The following is a 25,423-nucleotide window of genomic DNA, read 5'->3' on the forward strand; positions in this document are numbered from 1 at the left end:
GTCATGAGATGATTAATGGGAGAGGAAAGAAGAAAAAACAAAGTTCTGATACACAAATCTGTTTTCAGTTTTCGGACTTTTTCTCTAATCTTTGATTTTTGCTGAAATATTGGATCATTTGAACATTTATTGAAATGAAAGCATGTGAGAAGTTCAGAGGGAAAAATCACTATTTGGTGGAGCTGTTAACAACTCATTGACATCTGAATGTGACCCCGACTACACACTGCTTTTTGTAAGACGTTGGAAGAGGTTGGAAACCACTGGTTTCATCTTTAACAATATGTTGTATTTTAAAAGCTTGTTAAATTATCCATTGTGTCAAATCTTCATGTGAAAAGTAACTAAAGCTGTTAAATAAATGTTGTGGCGTAGAAAGTACAATATTTTCCTCTGAAATGTAGTGGAGTGGAAGTATAAAGTAGCATCACATGGAAATACTGAAGTAAAGTACAAGTATCTCAAAATATACTTAAGTACAGCACTTGAGTAAATGTACTTAGTTACTCTCCACCACTGTTATAACTGCACTGCCAATTTATAGGCTGTTTTGTTTCCTACATTATTAAAAAAAAGTTGCGAGCGGTGAATGCCTCTTAATGAGCAGCATAAAGTATATATTTAATATGAATTAAAGTAAAATTAAAGGCTTTCACGTGGACACCTACGAACATCTGTTCGTGTTTTCCGTCACTACGAGCAACAACGGACGCACCCGGCTGACAGTCACCAGTTAACACGGTCACTCGTTTAACCGGAACACCGGGCTGTTTGGGTTCCGTTGTGTCCACAGGTAGCTTCAAGAATGGATAAAAAACTGGAGACTGATAACCTGGAAATGCGTCTACAGGCGCTGGAGAGTCGTATATACGGCGAGAGAAGAAACAAAAGTGGAAAACCCGTCAAGGTTTGTCCAGAATAATGTCTGTCGTGACGTATGTGGCGAGTCAAGGAGCTAGCTAGCTGTTAGCATGGCAGAGCTAACGATAGCGCTGTCACTGGTAATGAGTGAACGCCCTATTATTAATTTTATACACATTAGCTGTGCTGCAAGTATTCAGAATAAGTTATAGTAGAAATTGTGACAGCTACTCACCCTACTGTTGGCATAAATACAACGTTACTGTTTTAGACGTAAGAATGCGTTTTCCTACTTTTTCAGTACAAATACCGACATAATGATCAGCTATATGCACGTCCGTATCGTTATTGTGCTGCTATTTGAGCTGGGCAGGGCTGCAACTAACCATTGTTTACGTTATCGATTGAAGGACAGGTTCACATTTCTCAAGCCTGTCTTAAAACAACAGTCAGGTGCACCAATGAACATTTAAACATGTTTTTCTTGCCATAATCATCCTTCCTGTTCATACTGACCATTAGAAGTGATGGGTGACCAAATCCACAGTTCTCCTTTTATGCATTTTATGTATATAAAAGTGTTTCTGAAGCTAATATGAAGCTTCAGCCGTCCAAATGAGGCAAATCAAGTAGATATCTTTCAACATCACAGTACTTTTTAGTGCCAAAGTCCCTCTTTTTGTTACTATACTTCCACCGCAGCTCAACAGGGAAACACAAAGAGGGAATTTGATGCTAAAAAGACTGTAAATGTGTCAGATATCCACTTGATATGACTAAGTCAGACTGCTGAAGCCTCATATAAGCTTCACATCAACTTTTAAATGGATTTTGGCCCCCATCACTTTAATTAAAAGCACATTTGAATGGTCTTTTAATAGCCAGTATGAACAGGAGGAATGATTACAGCGAGGAAAACCTCTCTCAGAGTTCATATGGACACCTGACTATTATTTTGTCGATTAATCAATTAGTTTGATCCATAGAAAAATGTCAGAAAATGGTGAAAAATGTTGATAACTGTTTCCCAAACCCCAAGATGACGTCCTCAGATGTCTCCTTTTGTCCCGACCATCAGTCAACAACTCAAAGATATTCAGTTTACCATCATGGAAACCAGAAAATATTTACATTTGAGAAACTGGAACCAGAGACTTTGGACATTGTTTTCTTGAATAAGTACTTAGAACAAATAATCAATTATCAAAATAGTTGGTGATTCATTTAATAGCTTGCAGCTAATTGATTAACTGACTAATCATTGCAGCTCTATATCTGGTGGAGTTTTTATAATGTATTTAATGAAACCAAGAGAAGGCTGCTGTCCTGGAACAATTCGTCAATTAATCATTTAAACAATGGACAGAAAATACAATTTTGCGAAAGGATTTGTTGTATGACTTATTAATCAGGAAAATTGAACATCAGCTGTTCCAGCTTCTTAAATGTGAGGATATGCTATTGTAAATTCCATAATTTTAGATTTGATTTATTGATCGGACTAAACAAGCAAATTAACCACAGGGCCTTGGGCTCGGTGAACTTGAAATGGATTTTTTTTATAGATTAAAGGGGTACATGAATAATGCAAAAACACAAGATACATGATATGGTCTCTGTTGAAGAAAAAAAAAAGATATGATGATGAGATATGACGGCCAAGCAGAGAGACGCACTCATTAAAAGTAAAAGCTCAGATGATGTTCACTGTGATTTATTACCTGTTTCAAGCAAGTTTGAAATCTCTGAGGATTGAGTGTAATACTGCATTGAAATGAAACCAAGTCACTGCTTTCCAAGATTTTTGGAAAACACATTTATAATAATAATCATAATCTTTATTTATAGAGAACTTTTCAAAACCCACTTTGCAAAGTTCTTTACAAAGGCAACAAAACAATGATAAAACCAATACAGTGTATGATAAAACAAGAGGAAATTTAAAAGAAATAAAAGCAGAAATAAAAGACAGCTCAAAGAAAATACAAACTCTAGTTAAATCAGGAAAGACTCTCTGATAAAAATATGTTTTTAGGAAGAAACTTAGAAAGAAATCACTAACTCAGCCAACCTGATTTTCTTGAGCAGGTCGTTCCAGAGTCTCTGATTATCAATCAGAATCTCTGGCGTATGATTTTAAAAAGTGTGGTCCTTTTGAGCCTCAGAGTGGGATGTTTCATCAGAGCATCATATGATGTGAAAAACACTGAACATACAAAAGAGGCATTGAAGTAGACTTGTTTCCTGTTTTGTTTTGTTTTTTTCTTCAGGGGAGAAAGTGCCACAATATGTTAACTCAAGTAGTGTTTTACATTTATAATTCTTGTGTTTAAATTGAGTTTAAATTACAAGTATTAACGTATTGTTAACTTGGGGGGGAAAAAAAAGATGTTAATTCTCAATATATTCAGAGAGAGACCTAAAATGTAGATGCTACAAATATGCATAAGCAAATGTGTGCATAAGCATCGTCTGCAGCTCTTCATTGGACATCTCACTGTGGCAGTTTCTCCTCCTAGAATTATTTCTAACTGATTCATTTAAAAAAAAAAATAGCTCAAATATCCACGGCTCTTGTTGTGTAGACCTGTTTATTTTGTGTAGACCTGTTTTTAGGACAGCTAAGGAAGCTCCACAAATTGGGTTATAAATTTAATTTCCTATAAATTCTTCACAATAAAAGTTATTGTGTCATTTAAAAGCTCTTAATACAAAGCAGCAAAATCAACAAATGTTGGGTTTTCATCAGCAGTAACTTAACACGATACAGCTGAAACCGATCGGAAAACAGTAAAATAAAGCAGCTGTTGAAAAGGAAAAACAGGAGAGAAACTAAACTTTAAAAAACCCAGAGATTCAGTTAGAAGCCACAAAAGTATTGAGCTGAACACAAGAAACAGCTTTCTCTCTGGTCTCCAACACAGACACAGACTGCGTTGAGTCTGCAACATACCGCTTGTTTGAGGGGGAGGAAGTGGGGGTCGTCACAGGTTGGCTGCGGTCGGCCCTGCCAGCGAGCAGGACCCCAGCTGTGAGGCTGTAATGGAGACGCGTTTTATCACGGCTCGGCACGGCTCAAGCAGACCAACCTGGGCTAGTGGAAAAACCCTTTAAGATGATCTTAGTGCCATTTTAACACTAAGGAGTAAGATCATCCCACTTTGACAGACTCATCATGTATCCTCATGTTCCTTTGACGGCGATGACCTCTGCAGTCCTCAAGGGGGCAACACAGGGCAAATCAGAGCAGAAAGTGCACAAGACTACTTCATTGTGTTGCCACCTACTGTAGCGCCCTGCTACACTTGAACTTGAGCTTTTGTGTTTGTGTACTATGTTAGGAATAGTACCACATATTACACAAAAAGGCATAATGAAATCAGCTCTAATGACTCTCGTGTACCTTCTGTCCCGCAGTGTGCAGAGTCTTTGACCAGGATTCAGGCGGGTCTGACCAACACGGCCAACAAGAGAGAACGAGTCAAGATCTTGCACAAGAAGAGTGAGTGACGGGCTGGGTTGGTTCAGCCCTGACAGCCTGGATTAAAAGATTGTTGTAACTTTTGTTCATTTATGTATTTATTTTTCATGTTACTCAGAAAGGATCCTACTTCACATTTATAGTTATCCATGCACGTGTTGTGTATTGTTTTCCATGGAGCTGCTCTAATATATACAATAATGAAATATTGTCACTCAATGAGCTCACTGAACATTAAAAACGCTGATATAAAATGGCAAAAGAGCAGCAAAATAAAGTGAAAAGGTCTAAAATTCAAAATGTCACAACAGTGCTTGCAGGAGTTATTCTGTAGTCAGACCGTGTTTGGTGAGTCTTTGATCATATTTTTTGATGCTGTGGTGCAGTTGAGGACCTGCTGAAGTACCTGGACCCGCAGTTCACCGAACACATCACTGTACCTGACACCATGAAGCTGGAGTTCATCCTCGCTGGTAAGAACCAGGAGGACTCTGGGATAGATAAATCAAATAAAAAATAACAACTGCACTCAAATTTATCTTGGTTATTGTTTGCTTTTATCATTTATTTACTGCCTATGAAGCCAAATTGTATTTCTAATTATAGCCTAACATTTGTTGTTTGCAATGTTTTTATTCTATAATATTAGTGTAAGTCATCACAAAAACAAGGAGACTAAAAGAGAAACTCACATCGGACACAGTGCTGACTTTGATGCTGTTGCTGTGTGTTTGTGTGCACAGAGGAGGACTTCCTGCTCTCCCAGGCTGCTTTACTGGAGCAGGTCAGCAACCTGCAGCCGCTGCTGGACAGCTCGTACATCAGAGGTGAGTTTCACCTGGTAGGACATCATGCATATCAATAACAAATCAACAGCTACTCTGTGATTTTACACCTTGACAGCAAGAGTATGAAGGCGCTCAGGTTCACTGTCGTTCGCCTGTTTGGTAACCAAGTGTCTCAAAATAATGAATTAAAGAATAAAGAAGAGATTTAGCTGAAATTTGTTTGTCAGCTTGTTTTTTTTTTTTTTTTCAAGATGCATCAATTAAGTGGTGTCGTTTTCTGCAAGGTCTGCTGCTAAAGAGTGTATTCATGTGCAGTTTTGTAGGAAATTTAAACCTGGAAGCTGAAAAGTAAAGTTTAGAACTCATTCATGCAGCGCTGGCAGAGGTTTGAGATCTACTGAGTGAAAACAGTATCTGCCTGGTTAAATTTGACGTGTTAGTTCATCTAAGGAATATCTCGATATTACTTTTCTGTGTATCTGTGTATCTCCAATTCACACGCGTGTCCTGGCTGTTCGCTGTAGTCCCTGCTCTGCTTCTAGTGCATCTGACCATATTTCAGATCTCGGTTATTTATACATGATCAAATTATTGGGGCTTATTATTATTATTAGGGCAGTAGTCTCTCTTTTTCTCTTGTCTTTTTTAAAGTGAGTCCGGAAGCCGACAGCACAATCGACTTTACTTTTAACATTATCAAACAAAGAGAAATGTCCTCCCCTCGTCCTAGTAACGTCTTTGTCCTCCATCATGGCAGAGTTTACAACTCTGATCAGTCTGATCTCCGGCTGTGATTGGCCACCAAAGATGAGAGAAAAAGAGAGAGAGAGCAGCTGTGGTCAAGCGAGCTAGAGAGTGAATGAAGAGAGGGAGAGCTGGTAGCGAGAAAGCCGGCGAATCAGATCAATAAAACGCTATTTTCTGATTGTTTCACAGCAGTTACGTTCTAAAGTACAAATAAACACACCCACAACCCCCCCCCCCCCCCCCCCCCACACACACACACACCTCCGCTCGACCCTGCAGCTGAACGCCACGCCGCCTGATTTGGTCTGAATACGGCCTTAGACCCAGCAGTCTCCAGTAGGTTCACGGGCGAGTTCAAAGTTGTAAAAACAACAGGGGTGTTTTGAATACGTTTTCACAGGTAATTTGTTAGTCTGTCCCTTCCGCCGCAGGAAATAATGGATTAATCCTGGAAAGCTGTTGGTGTCGCACTTTGCTCCTCATGAAAGTAACACGGCGATTATTCGACCAATGAGAATTTAGTCGGACGAGAAGCATATCGACCAACTAGTCGACCAGCAGACTACAGCCCTACAAATTATTAGTTGTAAACTTTGAGGCAGCATTTTGTCATTGGGAGGAAAATTAATGTAACTTATGCGTTTATTTGAATTTCCATCCTTTTTATTCAGTGATGTCGAGTTTTTCAGTGGTGAACGGAGAGGAAACGCTACAGTATTGTATGTTTACCCCATCAACCACTGTGTTAACGGTGTTTCTGTTGTTCACAGGCGTACCCGAGCATGCTACCAAGCTGCAGCGTCTGTCACAGATTCACATCAAAGAGCAGGTAACCTCCTCTCCATCTCGCTCTCCATCTGCCTCTTTATGTCTCTCTCTCTCTCTCTCGTTAGGTTTTTATCTGTCGACTCCTCTCCTCCATGTTTGTCTGTGTTACAGGACCAAACTGAGGCTCAGTCCCAGGAAGTAAAGAAACTTTTTGAGGAATACAACAAAATGGTAACTTAACCTTTTTTATATTTCTGTGTAAATTTGCAGCTAACTTGTCTGACTTTCTTCTCTTCTAAATCTAATGTTGACCTCTAATTGGCAGATGTTCCTGCTGTCCAAGCAGTTCACCCACTGGGACGAGACCCTGAGGAAGCTTGAGGAGGCCAAGGGTATCCGGCCTGTGGAGTAGTGACTGTCAACACTAACACACTTCTGATGAGGAGGAGGAGGATGATGATGATTAAGATGATTAAGACTGCACTGTGGTGGGAGCTTTAGATCAGACAAGTGTTCCTTATGTAGCTTGTTCACTGTACAGAAGTCAGTTTCTAAAAAGACATATTGAGTCATATTGAGTACAACAAAACTGAGATAAAGGGGGTCACAAAATCTCACTGTTTTATTTGTAACTGCTAATCGTTTTGTCACCAGGATTTAATTGAATCGGTTGATATTACCTTGATATATTAATTGCCTCATTCCATGATGTTATTAACTTTTCAAGCAGATTTTATCTCTCCGCTGGTAATGGTTGTCAGTGAAATATCTGGGTTTCAATATGAGCTCAGATGTCCTGTATTGTCTGTATTAATAACAACTTATTTTGTCTCTCAAGAGTTCAAAGCCTTGTTGTAGCTAAAGACTGATGTGTCTCCTATCTGATAGTGGTGTTTCCCAAACAGTTATATTATACCATTCATAAAAAAACCCAGTCATACATACAGTAAAACTGGAATGTAAGGACTGGTGGAAATAATGTATAGGAACTCGCCCTCATGTGACTCTTCATCAGCCGTCTGGAGGAACTCGCTCCCATCACGTGTCATGTGGTTCAGACAGCTCCGAGATGCTGTTGTTATTTATTTTTCAGACTGTAGAGCTTTTTATGCCCGTTTATTGACTTTACTTGTAATGCATTCCATCACTGCTTCCCTACTGCAAGCCAGTCACAAGACTTGTTATCCCGTTTTCCCTCATACACACACACACACACACACACACACACACACACACATATACTCTTCAAGGCTTTAGTTATGTCCCTCTGGATGCCTCCTCACAAGATGAGTTGCATAAACTTAAATTAGCTTCATTATCGTACAGCATCACTGCAGTTGATACAATAAATATTACTTTTCTTGAACTATTCCAGTGTGTGATGTCTATTCTGTATAGTATCTACAAACTGTTTAAAACTACAGACAGATTCAGGAATCTCTGTGTCTGTTAATCCAGAGTGTCCAAACAGTTTCCAACAGGTTATGGGTTCAGTTTCCACTCTCACCGAGTGTCTTCGTGTGGACACTGACACTCCAAATGCTCACTTACTTCTCACTGAATGTCACATTGAATGTCAAAGCACCGGAGAACTGACTGAGGATGTTTTAATTTATGGTTAGAGGAAAAAGAGTGCTTGTGAGTGAAGCTAAATATGCATAAAGGAATAGTTTGACATTTTGGGAAGTAAGTTATTTGATTTGTTGATTTTAATAATGATGCTATTCCAAGGGCCCAGGTCAGTGCACTATTATGAACATAATGACTATGGCCAGTGCAATATTGATCAATCATATTTATGTGATTCATTTTATTCTCTTAATTTACACAGGAGTCAACATTTTATTTTGCTGTTAATATTCTTTTTAGGCCCTATTGTATTTCGTGTGTTTGTTTGTTTCTTCTTTCTTTCTTATTCCGCCACTTCAGACCTAAGTTTGACCCCCTAAACATGCTCAAAAACTCACCCAATTGGCACACACATCAGGTCTGGTGAAATATTTGATAAAATGTAAAAATTAACCCCCAAAGTGCCAAAATGTGCTCTCTAGCACCACCTATGTAACTAAAATGGCCACCACAGCCTGTAGGAATGTTGTAGAGAAATCAAGCCAAAACAGAATTATTCGTCTCATCAAGAGCTACAAATCATATGCTGACACCCCTGACCTAAATCCAACAGGAAGTCCACAATTAGCCTTTCAAAATAAGACTTTTCCTCAATTTTGGCTCCTGAACAAACGCTATCTCCTCTGAGGGCGTTAATGGTATCGGCTTCAAACTTTAATAGATGACTTATGACACTGTGCTGAAAAAAAGTTGTTAAAAACTTTGTAATAACTCCAACGGTTTGGACTTTATAAGCCCTGAAAGTTGCAGTGCCACATCACATCAAACGTACCCCTTACAATGTAAAACAATGGGGGAGGCATGGACTTTGTGTCAAACAGAGGCTTCTGACGTCTAAACTATAAGTCTGACCACTTTCAAACCTGTATCAATGGATTCACCACGAAATTTCCTACTAAAAATATGATTTTTAATGTAAGATTTGGCCAAAGTCATGGGATTTATGAGGAGATTTCACAAGAAGAGTACTCTGAAATTCTCCTTTCCAACTGAGAGGTAGAGAGAATAGGAGGGGGGGATGGGGGGGCGTTGAATGCAGCTCATTTTTGTAGGATACAGCTGAAAGGTCTATATACATACAGTGCATTATATACAAACTTTGTATGAAGTTTGGTGTTATTATAATTTATTTTACAATAATTTTAAGTCTTATATGTATAATTCAGTAGTGGGGAAGACCTATGAGGGGAAGGGAAAAATGGAGTGAGGGTGACAGTTTATTGATAAAATGCTGTAGAAAAATAAAATCAAAACTAAAATTTGTAGCTCTGTACTGCAGTTTTTCCTTTATTAGGGCCTGAGAACCTAGCGGTTCGCTCACACTCTCCATTCAAATATATATATGAGTATTTTTCTGTGTCCAGCTGCAGTTACTTATTGTCTCTACACACCTGACAGTACACATGTCAATCAAACTTTCACCAGGTCATGTGGGTTAAAAGTCTTTACTTTTCTAAAAAATAGACTTGATGAAAATTAGGAAATTAATTTGTTTTACACACTAACTCATCAAGAGTTTTCAATTTACTCATTGAAATTCAAGTGAATGGGCCCAAAACTTGCATAATTTTGATGATACAGGTGTGAGCAAGACAGACATGTCTCACCCTGCAGAAAATTTTCATCCTCACACCGTTCAGATTCGCCATGACAGAGGAAGTTGCTATAACTTTATTGTAAATGCTCCAGTCTGCACCAAACTTTACATGTTTGATAAGTTTGATTTTTAAGACTCAAAAATCATTGATTACACATCTGAGACATCACTGCCGACGATGGTTTGCAGTCCATGTGATGAATTAATGATATCAATGTCTTGGTCGTGCGTAATTACAGGTGTTCTGCTGTTGGAGAACCTCGTCGGTGCAACACAATCTGTGAAACTGCACTTCTTCTTTCCCGTTTGTTTCACTGACAGGTGTACAGACTGGTGGAGCAGGCAGCGTATTGATATGAAAACAGCGGGTGAAGGGCGTGTCTTCATCCTTTTATGGCAAATTGTGGGAATGGAAATGAGGCTCGTGCACGTGCGCTCAGTTCCTCAATGACTGAGATTTATAAAAAACAAACACATGTGTACCCACGGCTTTATAAATCTGATGAAAAGAATGTGTGTTCATATTTTTGTCTTTGTACACAGTTTAAGTCATGAATCTACGGAGTTTTATGCATCTGGCCCCTGTCTGGTCGATGGTAAAGTCTATTATTACTTTATGTGTGCTGAACTTGCCCGCCAGGCTTAAAATGATATTATGGTTCTTTGAGTGATTTTGAGCCAATTGTGGTTCAGTATAGAACTTATAAGTGTGATGTGGAAACTTCCAGTAAGCCTCCAGTACACTGAGGATGGACGGAGGCAACTTGTATCCAGCAGTTAAACTTTTGAAATGAACAATATTTTTATATCATATATTATTTATATGTCTTAAAACATGACTGGAGGGAATCTTTAACATTAAAACTTGGCAAGTTAAAGTAGCGGTGCCATTCTTCAATAAAAACCCTACCGCCTTACTGGTGAAGACGCATGATACATAACTGCAATGTCAGCAGGTGGATTTCAGCATGCTGGACCTTTGTTGCATGTTGTTCACCTTATCTCTCCCCTCGTTTCCTGTCATCTCTTTAATCCATGTCTAGTGTTGTATAGGCCTATGGATCAGCGCTGAATTAATTTAATTCTTATTATGGTTGTAGGGGAGCGATCGGTGAACAGGAAGTGTGTGTGTACAAAGGTAGCCTACTTAAACATCACCTCCACATATGTTTAAAGACATGCTTTGACTAATAATTTGTGTCTCATGTGTTTCTTTTTCCCCCACAAAATAAACATTTAATTATTTCAACTAAAAATTCAGTATCTATGAATGTGTAAAAGCTTCAAGTTTCCACGTCACACTTGTGTAAGCTGCATATTGGACTATGATTGGCTCCAAAATTGTCAAAAATCATCGTCATAAGTAGCAACGCTCAGATTTTCAGTGGCAGGCAGGCAGATAAATGTAAAAACAGCTTTCAAGTGTCAAATTCTGTACATTATTCTGCACAGTGAAGATCAAATATTCAACTGAGGATGAGAGGAAAAACATTTTTGACTGGTTGGTACTTTAAGTAATATGAATACATTTACTGGATATTACAGAGAAACAATTTGACCAAAATTGGACTTGATAAAAATGAAAATCTGAAGGAGTCAAATTTAAACAGCTGTTTTTACAGGCATCACACTGTAGTCTATATTGATTTAATGTTTGCAGTAAATTTCCTTGTGTTCAAAATCTAAAACCCTCCTCTGTATGAACAGCAAAGTACAGTCTAACTGTTATCATCACTGCTTCAATGCACAAAACAATAAGTTGTTTCTCATTTCTGATCCCACAGATGGAAAAGGGGGAATACTCAGCAGCAACCCTGTCTCCCAGAAATTATTCTTGACATTAACAAAGACAACACAAGGCAGTCAGTTCTTGCTCAGTGTTTTATTACAAGTAAGACCCTGTCACTTGAGGAAAGGGAAGAATAGCAGAACAAGACAGGCTGATAGGCTTGGTTGGCCCTTCTAGCCATTATAGGGCTCGCAGCCTGGCTGACGGCGGTTTAACATCTCCTCCACCTGCTTGTTTAATTTGATGCATTCTTTAGGCTTGTTCCACCAACAAACAGCAGCAGCAACTGTTCCTTTCTGAGGACAAAACAAATTATGTGCAAGTTAAATCTGGTCTCAGTTACGGGAACAGAAAACCTCACAATGTTTATTGCTTCCAGTAAATAGGGTCATGTGCAAATGTGTTTTCATCTTCATTAGTATTTTCAATAACTTAAAAAATATATATAATTATCATCATAATAATATGTTCCATATTTACTTTTGATGACCTTTGCTTATTTCATTTTTGTTGTACACGTTTATTGATATAGAGAGGTTTGATAATGTACACACAGAATATTCACAGGCTTAATTATTTGGATTGTTTGTTATAATCTGCTAAACTAGACGGGCAAAGGTTTGTAAAGATTTACATCTTCAGTAGAGACCAGCAGGCAATGGAGAGCCACAGACAAGGTAGAGAATTCAGAAAGTATTGACATTGGGATTTGCTAACAATAAAAAAAAGTATAGAATTGCACCAACTTTGAGAATATAAAAGCAATTAAATGCACAATGTGAATGAACAATGTGTTGTCCTGAATAGACCAGAGAGTAACATAGTGATGGAAGACTGTTGAAGAAGCCACATACCTGTTTTGTAACTTTGTATCCATAGCGCACAGCGGTAGCAAGATGTTCACAGTTGTTGAAACCAAGCCTATATGTTTTACAATTTTCCGCTTCCATCATCGCCTTAATACGAGCAGATATCTCGTCATCAGATCCTCTTTTTATTATTTTACCTGAAAAGGTTTTTGCTTTGTCTAAGTAATTTTCTACGTGTGGTTCACCGATCTCATTTGCGAGCACACCGAACACACAGTCAGGATTAGGAGCGTTGTCATCCAAACCTGCAGTGATAATAAGAAAACACTTTTAGAAAACACTGTATATAAAAGTGATTTTAAAAGCCTGGAGGGAAGGAAGGGTTTCAGTATCAGCCTTTATGATTTCCAGCAGTCAAAGCAGAAATTGACAAAGGAATCTATATTCTTTTTCACTTTTGCAGTTATCTCCCTGCTTCCAGTCTTTGTGCTAAACCAGGCTAAACATGTCTGGGATCATTCTCAATACTGGACACACAGACATGAAACTGATCTTGTTATCTGAAGTTTGTTCACAACTGTATATATGAAGGGTTACGATTGTTTCACTACAACATGTTATGAGACTTCACAGTGTTCAAGAAGCTGGTTTTACTGTTGTTCTCACTGAGTGTAATAATGTCTGTTAGAGCTGAAATGATTAAGTCAAATTAATTGATTACTCAATCAGCAACTATGTGGTCTATTCATCATTTCAGTCATTTTTCAAGCAAAAATGTCAAACATTTACTAGCCACAACTTCTAAAATGTGAGTATTTGATGTTTTTCTTTGTCATACATGATAGTAAACTGAATGTCTTTGGAGTTTGAACTGTTGGTAAATAAGCGATCATCTTTGGCTCTGGGGGATTATAATAGACAATTTATAGACAAAACAATTAATCAATTAAGAAAATATTATAAATATTCTAATAGAAGAAAATAATTGCACATACCTATACGGTGAAAAATATCCTGTCCAGCTGTTTTACCCTCTAATTCTTTGTCACCCACATAAACAGCAAAATGCTTGAAGGTCAAGCCTCTCCTCCTAAAAGAAATTATATCTCCAAATTCGTACTGTAAAGAAACCAGAGATGCATTTTACCAACTTTACATTGATATCAAAACATCACAACACAACAAAAAGTCTTTGATTTTGACCATTTTTATTTTAATCTTGAGTCCCTCAACTTTAAGGAAGTGTAATACTAAATCGCTGGAGTATTTTATTTAGTTAAAATGCCAAACATTTCCTATTTGACATGTGAGGTTTTGCTGTTTTTCTCAGTGTCATATAATTGAAAATTGAAGCTCTTTTTTTGATTGTTGCTCAGACAAAATAAGCAAAAAACATCAACCTGGACTGGTAACTTGATATAGGAATTATTTTTTGACATTTTATGAATTAGGTGGTTAAAAACAAATGAATCATTCACTCATTAAAATAATCTTCACAGCTTTAGTTTTAGGAGGAGTTTTAGGACGACACATTTTATGGAGTGTTACAGTTTGCTGCTTTTCAAACAATGAAGATTTTCTAGCCAAAAGAAACTTTGTGGATATCTTAAAACTAAACCTTACTTTATTAGTCTTAAAATACCAAAAATGTGTTGGGAGTAGAATAAACAATAAATACATGAAAGTAACTCACCCCATTAATCCCTATTATTATGATCGCCAGCTGAAGGATCACAGCAACCAAGATCAGGTTCCTCATTTTTACAGCAGTGGAAAAGTAACCTGATGAACAGATGAGGAAATATGACAATTAACCATGTTAAACCAAATTCTCAAGGCATCCTGAATTTTTCATGGCAGAGTCCAGTCATGGGACTGTTTGATGAAAGACAGAAAGTAGATAAAATAAAACAGGAATTAATCACTGAACAGATAAAATCATGACTTACCGCTAAGGTGTTCAGGAGATGGTTGGCAGTAAAATCAAGCTACTCGGCACCCTAAAACTACACACACAAAAAAAAAAATTGTCAGTGCAGTGTCAACCAAAAGTGTCATTTCCTCGTGCAAAACCAACAATCAAAAATTGTTTTATTAACAGCTCACAGTTAGAATTCAGAGCATTGAAAATACCTGCCAAGCTTTACCTGCAATATGTTATAGCCATACAATAACTTCTCAAAGGAATTGTACAGCATAAGAGGTCTTACCTTCTCAGAGAGACAGTGGAAGCCTGTTGGGTCAGAGGACGGCACCTTTTTATATACAATTCCAACAATACACCTGATAATACTGAGACTTCGTCCATCCCATTTCTGTTATATCTGTATCACAGACTAATTTGAATGCTTCAGCAGCCAGAGGATAACAGTATCCTGAGCACACATTGTTTTAGTGCTAAAACCTGTTTCCCGCTCATGCAATTCCACATATTCCCCACATGGAGTCGTCCAGTATAACCACAGTCTCCTACTGGTCACCATTGTCAGCCTCCACTGGTGCAGGTTCTTTGCCAAATGGCACCTTGGTGGTCCCCCGTATTCTCCCAGCTACATAACATATACAGCAGAAATTACATGATGTGCTAACAAACAATGAAAAACAACCACATCGTCATTGTGTTTGTCAGTATTTTGTATTAACACTGAATCACTTTTTATCACAAATTATTACCACATTTTGCAGCTCTGCAGAGCTTTTTAGCTTGTAGTTTTGGTTTTCAGCTCATTGAAGTTGGTGAAGGAACTTCTAGCAGCTGAAGAGTGAAATATTTTTCTCAGGAGTTGGTGGAGACCAAAACTTAAAGGAGAGTAAATATTAGACTTACATTCATTAGGTGGAGTCCAATGGGATGAAAACATTTCTCTGTCTGCAGGATGTGTAAATAGGTAACTGTTTGCTAACATGTTAGTCCTAAGAACTCTAAAAGTTGATAATACCTCAGGACTGAGTGAGTCAGCCTGTTTTAGAGTTCCGCAATTTTTCATAATAAATTTAAAAAAACCACACCAGGTTTAAAGCATTTTGTGAGTTGCTTGTGTACTTATGTGCACCTGGTTCATATTGCTTTTTTGGAAGAGCACTTTGAACATCTTGCATGGAATAAAGTTCAATAATCAGCAGCTTTTCTTTCCTCTCCAATAAGACAACCACTGAGTGCACTTTTTGTCACTACAAGGAGAGACCTGGAGATATAAAAACACTGAGCTTGGAGCATTTCACGGACCTTTTAGACCTTTTAATTTGCTTTTAGATTTTGATTCTTATGTCCTGCAAGAATTACAGACAGAAAGGAGCAGAACTCTTTTATTTGGGTTTTAGTGTCCAAATGTAACAGGGTTCTTCAGGCAGGCTGCTAAAAGACAATATCATGATGAAGTTTACTTTATGGCTGACGAAAAGACACACATATTTTTCAAAGGTCCAGTATGAGCGATAAAAATATTTAAATATTTCCACTTTAAATGTATTCCAAGAGTCATTGTAAAAAACTGAAAGGACAAATGTACCTTCCAGCAGCTCATTTGAATAAGTATATTGACTCAGTGCTCAGATAAAGTTCCAGCTAAATCTTGCTTGTAGTATCAAAGGAGAACACTACAGGACATGAGAAACACTATAAACAATATCTGTGCGTGAAAGCGTTTCATTGAGTGAAAGAAAGAGAAATGTTCTTTTAAATAAAGTGAAATGGAACAATATTCTCACAGTCTTGCAAACATAATGTCTTGAAAGGACAGAAAGGGTAAAGAATAGACATGTGAGCCTCATTTTAGACATTACGCCCTAAAAATATGGAATACTCTGCCTTTAGATATTAGACTTACTTGCTCAGTGGAGTTTTAAACAACAACTCAAAACTTATCATTTTATATAGCTCATAAAGAGCAGTTGTCTGTTTAATGTTTCATGATTTTTCTAATTTAAATGACTTTTATATGAACCGTCTTCTTTTCTTTCCTAAGAAACTGTGTAAATGCTATTTCCAGAATTCATTCTGCATCACTTAAGTGCTCTGTGCACCCAATTAAGTTTTTTTCACATCTGAGTAGATAAACAATGCATTTTAAATAGGATCCTTATGGCCTGCATCTACCTTCACAATAAGATTAAGGGTTGTTATTCGGTTTAGGGTGGAGCAGGACTACAACAAGAATGTCCCATTCCCCCAAATGTAAAGTTGCCCCTTAGGTAAACTAGCTTCCTTCCAGCTCCAAAGGATGCTACTGTACTTTATGGCTCACCCAGATGGAGACAAATGTCATTTTTCAAATGTCCGTTATGAAAGATAAAGACATTTGAATTCATTCAGTTTTAAATACCTTTTGATACGGAGGTCATTAAACTAACAATTGACAAATGTATCCTTCGGAGGACAGTAATAAAAGACAAAGACATCTAGTGTGTGCTAATCTAACTGCCTATTGATATGGAAGTCATTATATTATAATCTATACAGCAGCAGGTAAGAACTAGTGCATGACAGTCAAATGAAGAGTTCATTTCAATAAATACCTTGACACACTGGTCAGATAAAGTTCCTTTCTTTTAGTATTCAAATAAGAAATTATGACTGGTTCTTTAATGATGTGAAGTGAGGTTACCACACGTTCAAGAAATTTAACTTTTAGTTAAAATCTGCTGCTTTTATTTATTTCAAACAAGTGACGGTGTCTTAAAAAATGTAAAAAAAAAAAAAAAAGAGGGCCAGAAGAAACACTGTGAACTCCACATCTGAGCCAGACACTAATCTGTAAAAAAAATGAAAAATTGAAAGGAAAAAAAAATGGAAATCTAACCTTGGATGACTCATCTGTTAGGGAGCTAACAGAGATGTTGCCAACTATCCTCTCCACACACCCAAATAATATGGACATGATTATCCACGCTGGGTCCATTAAAACTACCAGGCTGTCCACTGGAGATGAGACAGACCCCATGCCACTTCATTAAACATACTGGTGATCTTAAACAGGCGGTAGCATGGTCAAACACATCGTAGCAGTCACAGACCATGTGGCACCTGTTTCAGTTGAACAGTTGAAATGAGCTCTTTTTAATGTAAGTTCATTGGGTAACAAATCTTTCTTGGTTAATGATCTGACAACTGAAAAGAATTTGCATGTTTTTAGTTGAGACATGACTAAACAGCACTACTGGTGTAACAACACTGATAGAGGCTTTTCCTCTAAATTATAATTTTTATCAGTCAATTGGACTAAACAGGAAAGAGGGAGGGATTGCAGCTGTGTCGTAGACGCACGCTATGGCAGGAGTTTTGTCCCCTCTGCCATAGCATTGCTAAACAAAATACCCCAATGACTGTTACTTTTGTATATGTGCTATGTATGTGTGTATGAATAGAGATGCAGTGGGCAACCCTGCAGAGGTGCGCCGCAACGCCTGATAATGGTGCTGCAACCGCTAAACACACATCATACGTGTATTATGGGAGTAAGGTAAAACAGAAAATAGAAAAACCGTAGTTTAATTTTTTTTTTATGTATGAAAAGACCCAAAATGAACACTGTAAGTGAACTACTTGATTACTAAAAGCAAATTATTTAAACAGCATTCGTATAGGAATGATTATGTCCCGAAATTTTTAATCCATATGCAGTTGATCACTGTAACTGTGATCACTATAAGCTGTTTCCACTGTATATTGAAATTTGTTGTGTCTGAGCCTCTCTATAAGAAATTGGGTACTTTTGTTTATGAAATCGTTCAGTTCCAGTTTATACTTTCTTAATTCACAGAGTACTTTTTGGCCGCAAAGTTTTTTTCAGGTTCTTTTATTTTTTCTTCCAATTTAAGTCCCAATTCTATGTCTTTCATCTTTTTAAAGGATGAGTATGAAATGATCCTGCCCCTTCATACAGCTTTGCCCTTTTCCCAGAAAAGTATTGGAGAGGTGTTTGGAAAATCATTTATTTCCAAGAAGGAAGACTTGAAAAACTGTGAATCTGTCTTTTAATGAAATTATGGTACACTTTACCTGTTGTGCTTTAAATCTCTGTATTTGAAGGAAACACATACTGTAACTCCTTGCCCCAAAATATTGTGTCACTTGAATCTTGTGTGAATCTTGAAACAAATTTGGAAACAAGAGAAATGATCTTACTACACTCTCTTTACAGTTGAAAGGAATAGCCTAGCTCGTTTTCGGTCGAGAAAATTATGCATCACACCGCCTTCACTCCAAACCCAAAATGTCTTGCATCTGTCTGGTCTACTTTCTGTCTCTGTGGGTGTATAAATTGCTCTCTCTGCTTCATCTTCAGTTTATTTCTCCCTCCATGATTGTTGAATGTCAGTGCATGTCTTGAAAAAAGGACTGACACCAGAACCTGACATCTTGTGTAGCCTGCCTTTTTTGGGAGATATCAGCACATGCCTTTACAGCCCTTTTGCGGAGGAGAGAGAAACTGGAGCCAGGAGGTGAGGAGATAACTTTCAGTGACTGCCAAGTATGCAAAAGTATGCAACAGTATCCCCAGGCTGCTTTGATATGGAAATTTACTTCAGTTGACCATCTTAATACTTGGAACTTTAATTCTCTTGCATTCATCACCTAACTTAAATTTAAAGTTCATATGTTTAATTTGGTGGTTTTTATTCCAATACAACAGCACAGCAGTTGATTTTACTGATTAGCACACTTTTAACCAGTGACAAGGGGATAAAAATAATGAAATTAATAATAATGAAATGAAAACCCGGACACTGCTGATAAGCAATGTCCCTTTGTGCAATAAAACAGCCCAGCAGATTATTCTCCAAAGCTATGGAAAAAGCAAAACTAGGGATAAACAGTATGGTAAAGGGTCTTGTTATTCTTTCATCTGAGATTTGATGTTATCGTGTTTTGTTAGAGTTGAAGTTACATTTGGACCTTTAGCAGAAAGGTTAAAGATTTATTAGTCATTTAGTTACTCATTCACACATAATGTTAAAGATATGAATACAAGATTGAATAAAACTGACCTACAGAAGTGTAGGAAACTGCAAGTTACATGTCTTATAGCCCAGTGGTTCCCAACCTGGGGGTCAGGACCCTTGCAAGGGGTCAATGGATTAATCTGAGGGGTCTCAAGATGATAGGACAGGACAGGATAACAGAAAAAAAAACATATTTCTGACACAAAATTGTCTTTACACAGCTTCATCATGCTGCAAAGATTGAAAAAGGTTCAAGGAGGGATCATTCAAAAGTGTAAAGTACATTTGCATTTATTTGACCGACCACTTGATTTCTTGTTTGGAAAAATACTCAAAAGTACAAATAGCTGGTGCAAATAGCTTGAAATAAAAAAAAACCCAACTGATTTTAAATATTACCCAATTAAGAACAAATAACTGAAAAGGCCATCCAAGAATCAAGGGCAGCTGGACTTGGTTGTAGATACTTGAAGACATTAGGCCTCTCATCCAAAAGGCTACTCCACTTCTAGCTGACTGGCGGGGAGTCCCAGGTACATAACCACTGTGGGGTCGTTATCATCAATATCATTGATACTTGGTTTGTGCAGGCTGGTTTATTTCCATCAGTGCAAAACTGTAACAGAGGAAGGCAACCTTTTAAGGAGTTAGTTGTAAGGAAAGGATAATATACTTCAAATACTGTTGATAGCTTTAGTAACTGACTTGTTTTCAGCACACACAATGTGTGTAAACATTGTCTGTTTGCATTGATTGACCTGTATTTTGTTGAGAACTTTGGTTTTGGAATTTCCTGCAAGAATGTAAGTGTTTTATTTTGAACTTTTGGAGTGAAGAGGGGGGGAATAGTGATGGGGAAATGACAGTCCCTGAAGCAGAGAGAGATAACTCACATTGTTTTAACTTTTCCTGCATCAGAGGTAACAAGATGGATTTAATTTAAACATGCGCTTAAAAAATATGTCGGACTTTACTGTTAGACTACCGGAGAGGTTCGCTAGCCAACAGTTAGCTTAATGTGTTGTTGCTAAGTAACATACAAACCAAATCATGTTAGCTTTATGGCTAAAATGAATTAGGAATCTTGTAACATGTAATTTGTATTAATTTTAAGGTAAAGGAGACATGTTTACTTTATTTGACATTTATTTTTCATCTAGCTATTATGTTGATTCGGTGGGTTTGGACGGTTTCCAAAAATGTCTTTTCTACAGAGTGACCGGTCTCGTTTTACATAGACGATCTTTGGCTGGAAGGCGGCTGTTGACAGAAGGCAGGACGGGACTCCGAGCGAGCGGCAGGCGAGCTGGTCGGTAGAGGAACAGCGGACTGACCGTCATGGACAAGACGGCCGTGGTGAAAATTTAAAGAGCTGTTTTTACAGGCGCCACACTGTAGACTATATTGATTTAATGTTTGCAGTAAATTTCCTTGTGTTTTAATCAAAATCTAAAACCCTCCTCTGTATGAACAGCAAAGTACAGTCTAACTGTTATCATCACTGCTTCAATGCACAAAACAATAAGTTGTTTCTCATTTCTGATCCCACAGATGGAAAAGGGGGAATACTCAATTTATTGTATAGCAGCAACCCTGTCTCCTAGAAATTATTCTTGATATTAACAAAGACATCACAAGGCAGTTCTTGCTCAGTGTTTTATTACAAGTAAGACCCTGTCACTTGAAGAAAGAGATGAACAACAGAACAGGACAAGCTGATGGGCTTTGTTGGCACTTCTTAGCCAGCCAGGGCTGTACATTTCATACATTTGTAACCCGAACGTGCCGTAGCCTCTCGACACACCCGGGGACTCTGGGTGGTGTTTATCGGTGTGAGATGGGGTGGTGTGCGGAGAGAAGGAGACACGCAACACAGGGGTTCTGGATTGTGGTTGAGACCTGGGGACACTTTATTGGCTCACAATGACAGCTTTCATCTCTGTTGCTGGTCCGCTATACTGACTGCTGGCTCCATGACCTTACGAAGTAGTGAAAATAAACTTTTTTTTAGAAAATATGTCCTCATGCCAAAATAAATAGCACAAAATAATAATCCTACTCAGAAAATAACAAATTATTGCATGTTGAAATTAAATAAGGCACTCTTAACATATAATTTAGTGTAAAAATAAATTAAATGACATAACAGGACCGATAGCAGACAATAAATGAAAAGCTAATTCTTCATCCTGTACCACTTCCACTTAATGGGTGCTCTGCTCGTACACAGCAAGCTAGTCAACATTACAGCCAATATTTACATACAAAAACACACTCGCTTACTTCTCAAACTCACACTTAGGTCTAGGTTAACATCTTAATAAACACAATCACTGAACATATCGACTGGATAGGTGTTTTTAGCCCAGATATTTAGGATGATGTAGGGCGCCATTAACACTGCGTACCTTACGAAGTAGTGAAAATAAACTTTTAAAAAAATGTCCCGCGCAGAATGAATTACAGAACTACAGTGTCCTGCAAGGGACAAACAACGATAAATGCTAAATTCTCAGGGGAATACACAGTGCAACAATGACACCCAGTGGCTTATTTAGGCTACTGCCCTACACATTGTTCCTCAATTTTTTCATTTTCTTCCATGGCCTTTATCAAATTCTCTAATTCCTTGCATTGTTTAGGCTGGTTCATCATGCAAACGATAGAAGCCCACGTGCCTTTCTGAGGACAAAACAAATTATATGCAGGTTAAATCTGGTCTCAGTCAACTCAAAGGATTTGATGTGAATATTACATTAAAGCAGTGTTTTGCAATCCATGCAAAGGGAAAATCTCACTGAGCATTGTGACCAGATGTGTTGTAGTTTGCACATACAGTATCATGCATAGGTTGGCAATAACAAAATCATTAAGAACTGTTCAGAGTGATTTTAGAATTTTTAAAACGTTTTGTGTGTTGCTTGTGTACTTATGTGCACCTGATTCATCTTGCTTTTTTTGGAAGAGCGCTTTGAACATCTTGCATGGAATAAAGTCCAATAAACAGCAGCTTTTCTTTCCTCTCCAATAAGACAACCACTGAGTGCACTTTTTGTCACTACAAGGAGAGACCTGGAGATAAAAAAATACTGAGCTTGGAACATTTCACGGACAGTAAACTTCATTATGCTCACAATACAAGTGAAAGACCTTTTAATTTGCTTTTAGATTTTGATTCTTATGTCCTGCAAGAATTACAGACAGAAAGGAGCAGAACTCTTTTATTTGGGTTTGAGTGTCCAAATGTAACAGGGTTCCTCAGGCAGGCTGCTAAAAGACAATATCATGATGAAGTTTACTTTATGGCTGACGAAAAGACACACGTATCTTTCAATGGTCCAATATGATAAAACATTTGAATATTTCCACTTTAAATGTATTCCAAGAGGGAGTTCATTGTAAAAAAAAAACAAAACTGAAAGGACAAATGTACCTTCCAGCAGCTCATTTGAATAAGTATATTGACTCAGTGCTCAGATAAAGTTCCAGCTAAATCTTGCTTGTAGTATCAAAGGAGAACACTACAGGACATGAGAAACACTATAAACAATATCTGTGCGTGAAAGCGTTTCATTGAGTGAAAGACAGAGAGATGTTCTTTTAAATAAAGTGAAATAGAACAATCTTTTCACAGTATTGCAATAATTTTTAATGTGAATATGTCTTGAAAGGACAGAAAGGGTAAAGAATAGACCCTGTGCCCCCTAATCAGGGTCTGGTCCCGAGCATCACTTCATGTACATCACACCAAAGCTCTGATGTGTCTGTTGAATATCGAGACTCACATCATTTTAGACATTACGCACTAAAAATATGGAATACACTGCCGTTAAATATTAGACTTACTTGCTCAGTGGAGTTTTAAACAACAATTCAAAACTTATCATTTTAATATAGTTCATAAAGTGCGGTTGTCTGTTTAATGTTTTATGATTTTCTCACATTTTAATGACTTTTATATGCACTGTGTAAATGCTATTTCAGAAATAGCAACACTCTTCGTGCTTATTTTCTCTCTTCCTCCTTGTGTATATGAATGGTTTTAAACTTGGTTTGTTTTGCTGCTGAATTATAAAGTACTTTGAGTTGCATTCTGTGCATGAAAGGTGCTATATAAATATAGATCATCCATTCATCATTGTCTGGTCTTCCAAGAAATGCCCTGCAGTCACATAAGCATCTGAACTGCCCATCTGAAACCTCCCCACCAACCACCTTACAGTCCCTACAGTTTATATTGGTATCGTTGGTGTCATTATATATGATTTGACTGCTTCATCTTGTTTCTACCAGTAAGTGTCAGTAGTATACAATGTGTGCAGGCTGAGTCTAAAAAGCTAAAAGCTTATGGCGTGGCTCCCATAGAAGAGTATCACTTTTCATCATCACAACATCATTATATTTCAGGAGCAAAATATCTGCAATCAAAATTCATCTCTGTGCAAAACAGAATTTATAATATTGTATGTATATTCAAAATGAAAAGGTACTAAAAGTAAACAATGAGAAAATTATTATAAAATTACTGGGAATTGAATTCCAGATCCAAAATTGTAAATTGGGCATTGAAATGAGGCCTCAGTTACTGAGTAATATGAATGGCCGGAAGCTTTATAAGTTTCAGAGAGCATCATTTGAATCACCAGTGTTTGAGTTTCTTTTCTCTTTTCTGTGTTGCCCTTGACCATCCTAAATTCTAGACCCAAAAACTGCCAAAACAGAATCAGTCACGTTAGATCCCTTTTACAGAAAGGGAGATTTTGAAGTCTTTTGGGAAGGTTTGCACTTATTTATTGTTTTAAAAAAGTTTTGTAAGATTTATTCACTGTTACCACATGAAATTATATGAAAATACTGTTAGCCAATTGACTTGCTAATGGCTGCCTTTTAGAGTAGAAGGAGCTACAGTTTTTATAGTATAAGCAGGTTTTGGGAGATCAGTGCCCAAACTTAAAGGGTTGAAGCCCAGTGCAGACTTGCTTGTTTCTGTCGGTTTGGCCAAGTAGTTCTGCATGTAAATACACTGCACACACTTTGCTGCTTAAAAAATACAAATATACAGAACATTTTACAGCTTCCAGACCCTGATTTTGTGCTTGACCTGTTTTGATTTTATCCTGCATCTCAGCCTGAAGTGCACTCATTATACTACATACAATATTTGAATAAGTAAAGATTAGGAATTGAAATCAAGTGACATTATGTTAGTACATTTTCTTTACTTTCAAGTGTTTCCAGTTAGAAAACCCATGCATCCCACAATGCTCTGCAGCTGCATTGTGTTCTGATCTTCTTCCTGTTTCTTGAGGTGTATAGATTCTCCTCTGTGCCTCTCCTTCAATAGATCTCTCCCTGTATGTCACATGTCTGACAGGATGAGGTGGGGGGAAAAAAAGCTCAAGTAGCCTCATTACTAATATGTTATCATGTGTCATACAGCTTGGCTGAGGTCAAGAAATCTTTCTTTTTTGTCCTGGACTAATAATAACTGATGTGTGTGTACATCTTTAAAGAGTTTAAAACTGCAAAAAGATTCAGTGGTGTAAGGTTACCAACTGGTTCCCACGGCAGGAGATTGTTGACAGCCATGAAGTGTCACTGAAACTGAAACTGATCACTTACTCCAACACACTTTGGATGAAAGTGCCATAAATGGAAGACAAAGTGAGTGATAATGTCTTAAGTTTGGTGAAAATGTCCCCTCCACACATCTTTTAAAACATATAAAAATATTCTGTTTGGAATAATTTCATCTGATGAATGTGAAAACAGCCTTCTTGTATCAGTAAGCTCAAATATCCAACTGAAGGAACACATAGCAAAACACATTTTTGAGAGGTGGGAGACTTGAAGGAATGCGTGTGAATGTTGCTAAACATTATCTACAGTATATACAGTATACCTATCATCCTAACCCACTGGTGACTGGTCAGAGTAATTTTATAGTATAGCAACTCTTAAAATGAACAGAGACAACAAAAGACTGACAGCTCTTCCACTTTTTTTTATTTT

At 37.5% G+C, this 25,423-nt stretch overlaps 1 protein-coding gene and 2 long non-coding RNA genes across 4 annotated transcripts; 2 read left to right on the forward strand and 1 right to left on the reverse strand.

Annotated features, from left to right (window-relative positions):
• Window positions 1-505: 505 nt before the first annotated feature.
• LOC122986902 lies at window positions 506-24,227 on the reverse strand. Its single transcript, XR_006404410.1, has 4 exons — window positions 21,179-24,227; window positions 9,332-9,342; window positions 4,126-4,127; window positions 506-516 (listed from the first exon to the last, which is right to left on the reverse strand). It is a non-coding gene; the product is annotated as an uncharacterized LOC122986902 (long non-coding RNA).
• On the forward strand, window positions 729-8,014 carry dctn3 (dynactin 3 (p22)). Its single transcript, XM_044358407.1, has 7 exons — window positions 729-907; window positions 4,279-4,363; window positions 4,729-4,815; window positions 5,086-5,169; window positions 6,648-6,706; window positions 6,817-6,876; window positions 6,971-8,014. The coding sequence occupies exons 1-7, from the start codon at window positions 806-808 to the stop codon at window positions 7,055-7,057; spliced, it is 564 nt and encodes a 187-aa protein (XP_044214342.1). The 5' UTR covers window positions 729-805; the 3' UTR covers window positions 7,058-8,014.
• Window positions 20,250-21,836, forward strand: LOC122986901. 2 transcript variants are annotated; one of them, XR_006404408.1, is made up of 2 exons: window positions 20,250-20,331; window positions 20,650-21,836. It is a non-coding gene; the product is annotated as an uncharacterized LOC122986901 (long non-coding RNA). The 2 variants fall into 2 exon arrangements; XR_006404407.1 differs by having other exon boundaries at window positions 20,252-20,331; window positions 20,626-21,836.
• Window positions 24,228-25,423: the final 1,196 nt, after the last annotated feature.

Source organism: Thunnus albacares, chromosome 8 (assembly GCF_914725855.1).
Source record: "Thunnus albacares chromosome 8, fThuAlb1.1, whole genome shotgun sequence".
Taxonomy (NCBI): domain Eukaryota; kingdom Metazoa; phylum Chordata; class Actinopteri; order Scombriformes; family Scombridae; genus Thunnus; species Thunnus albacares.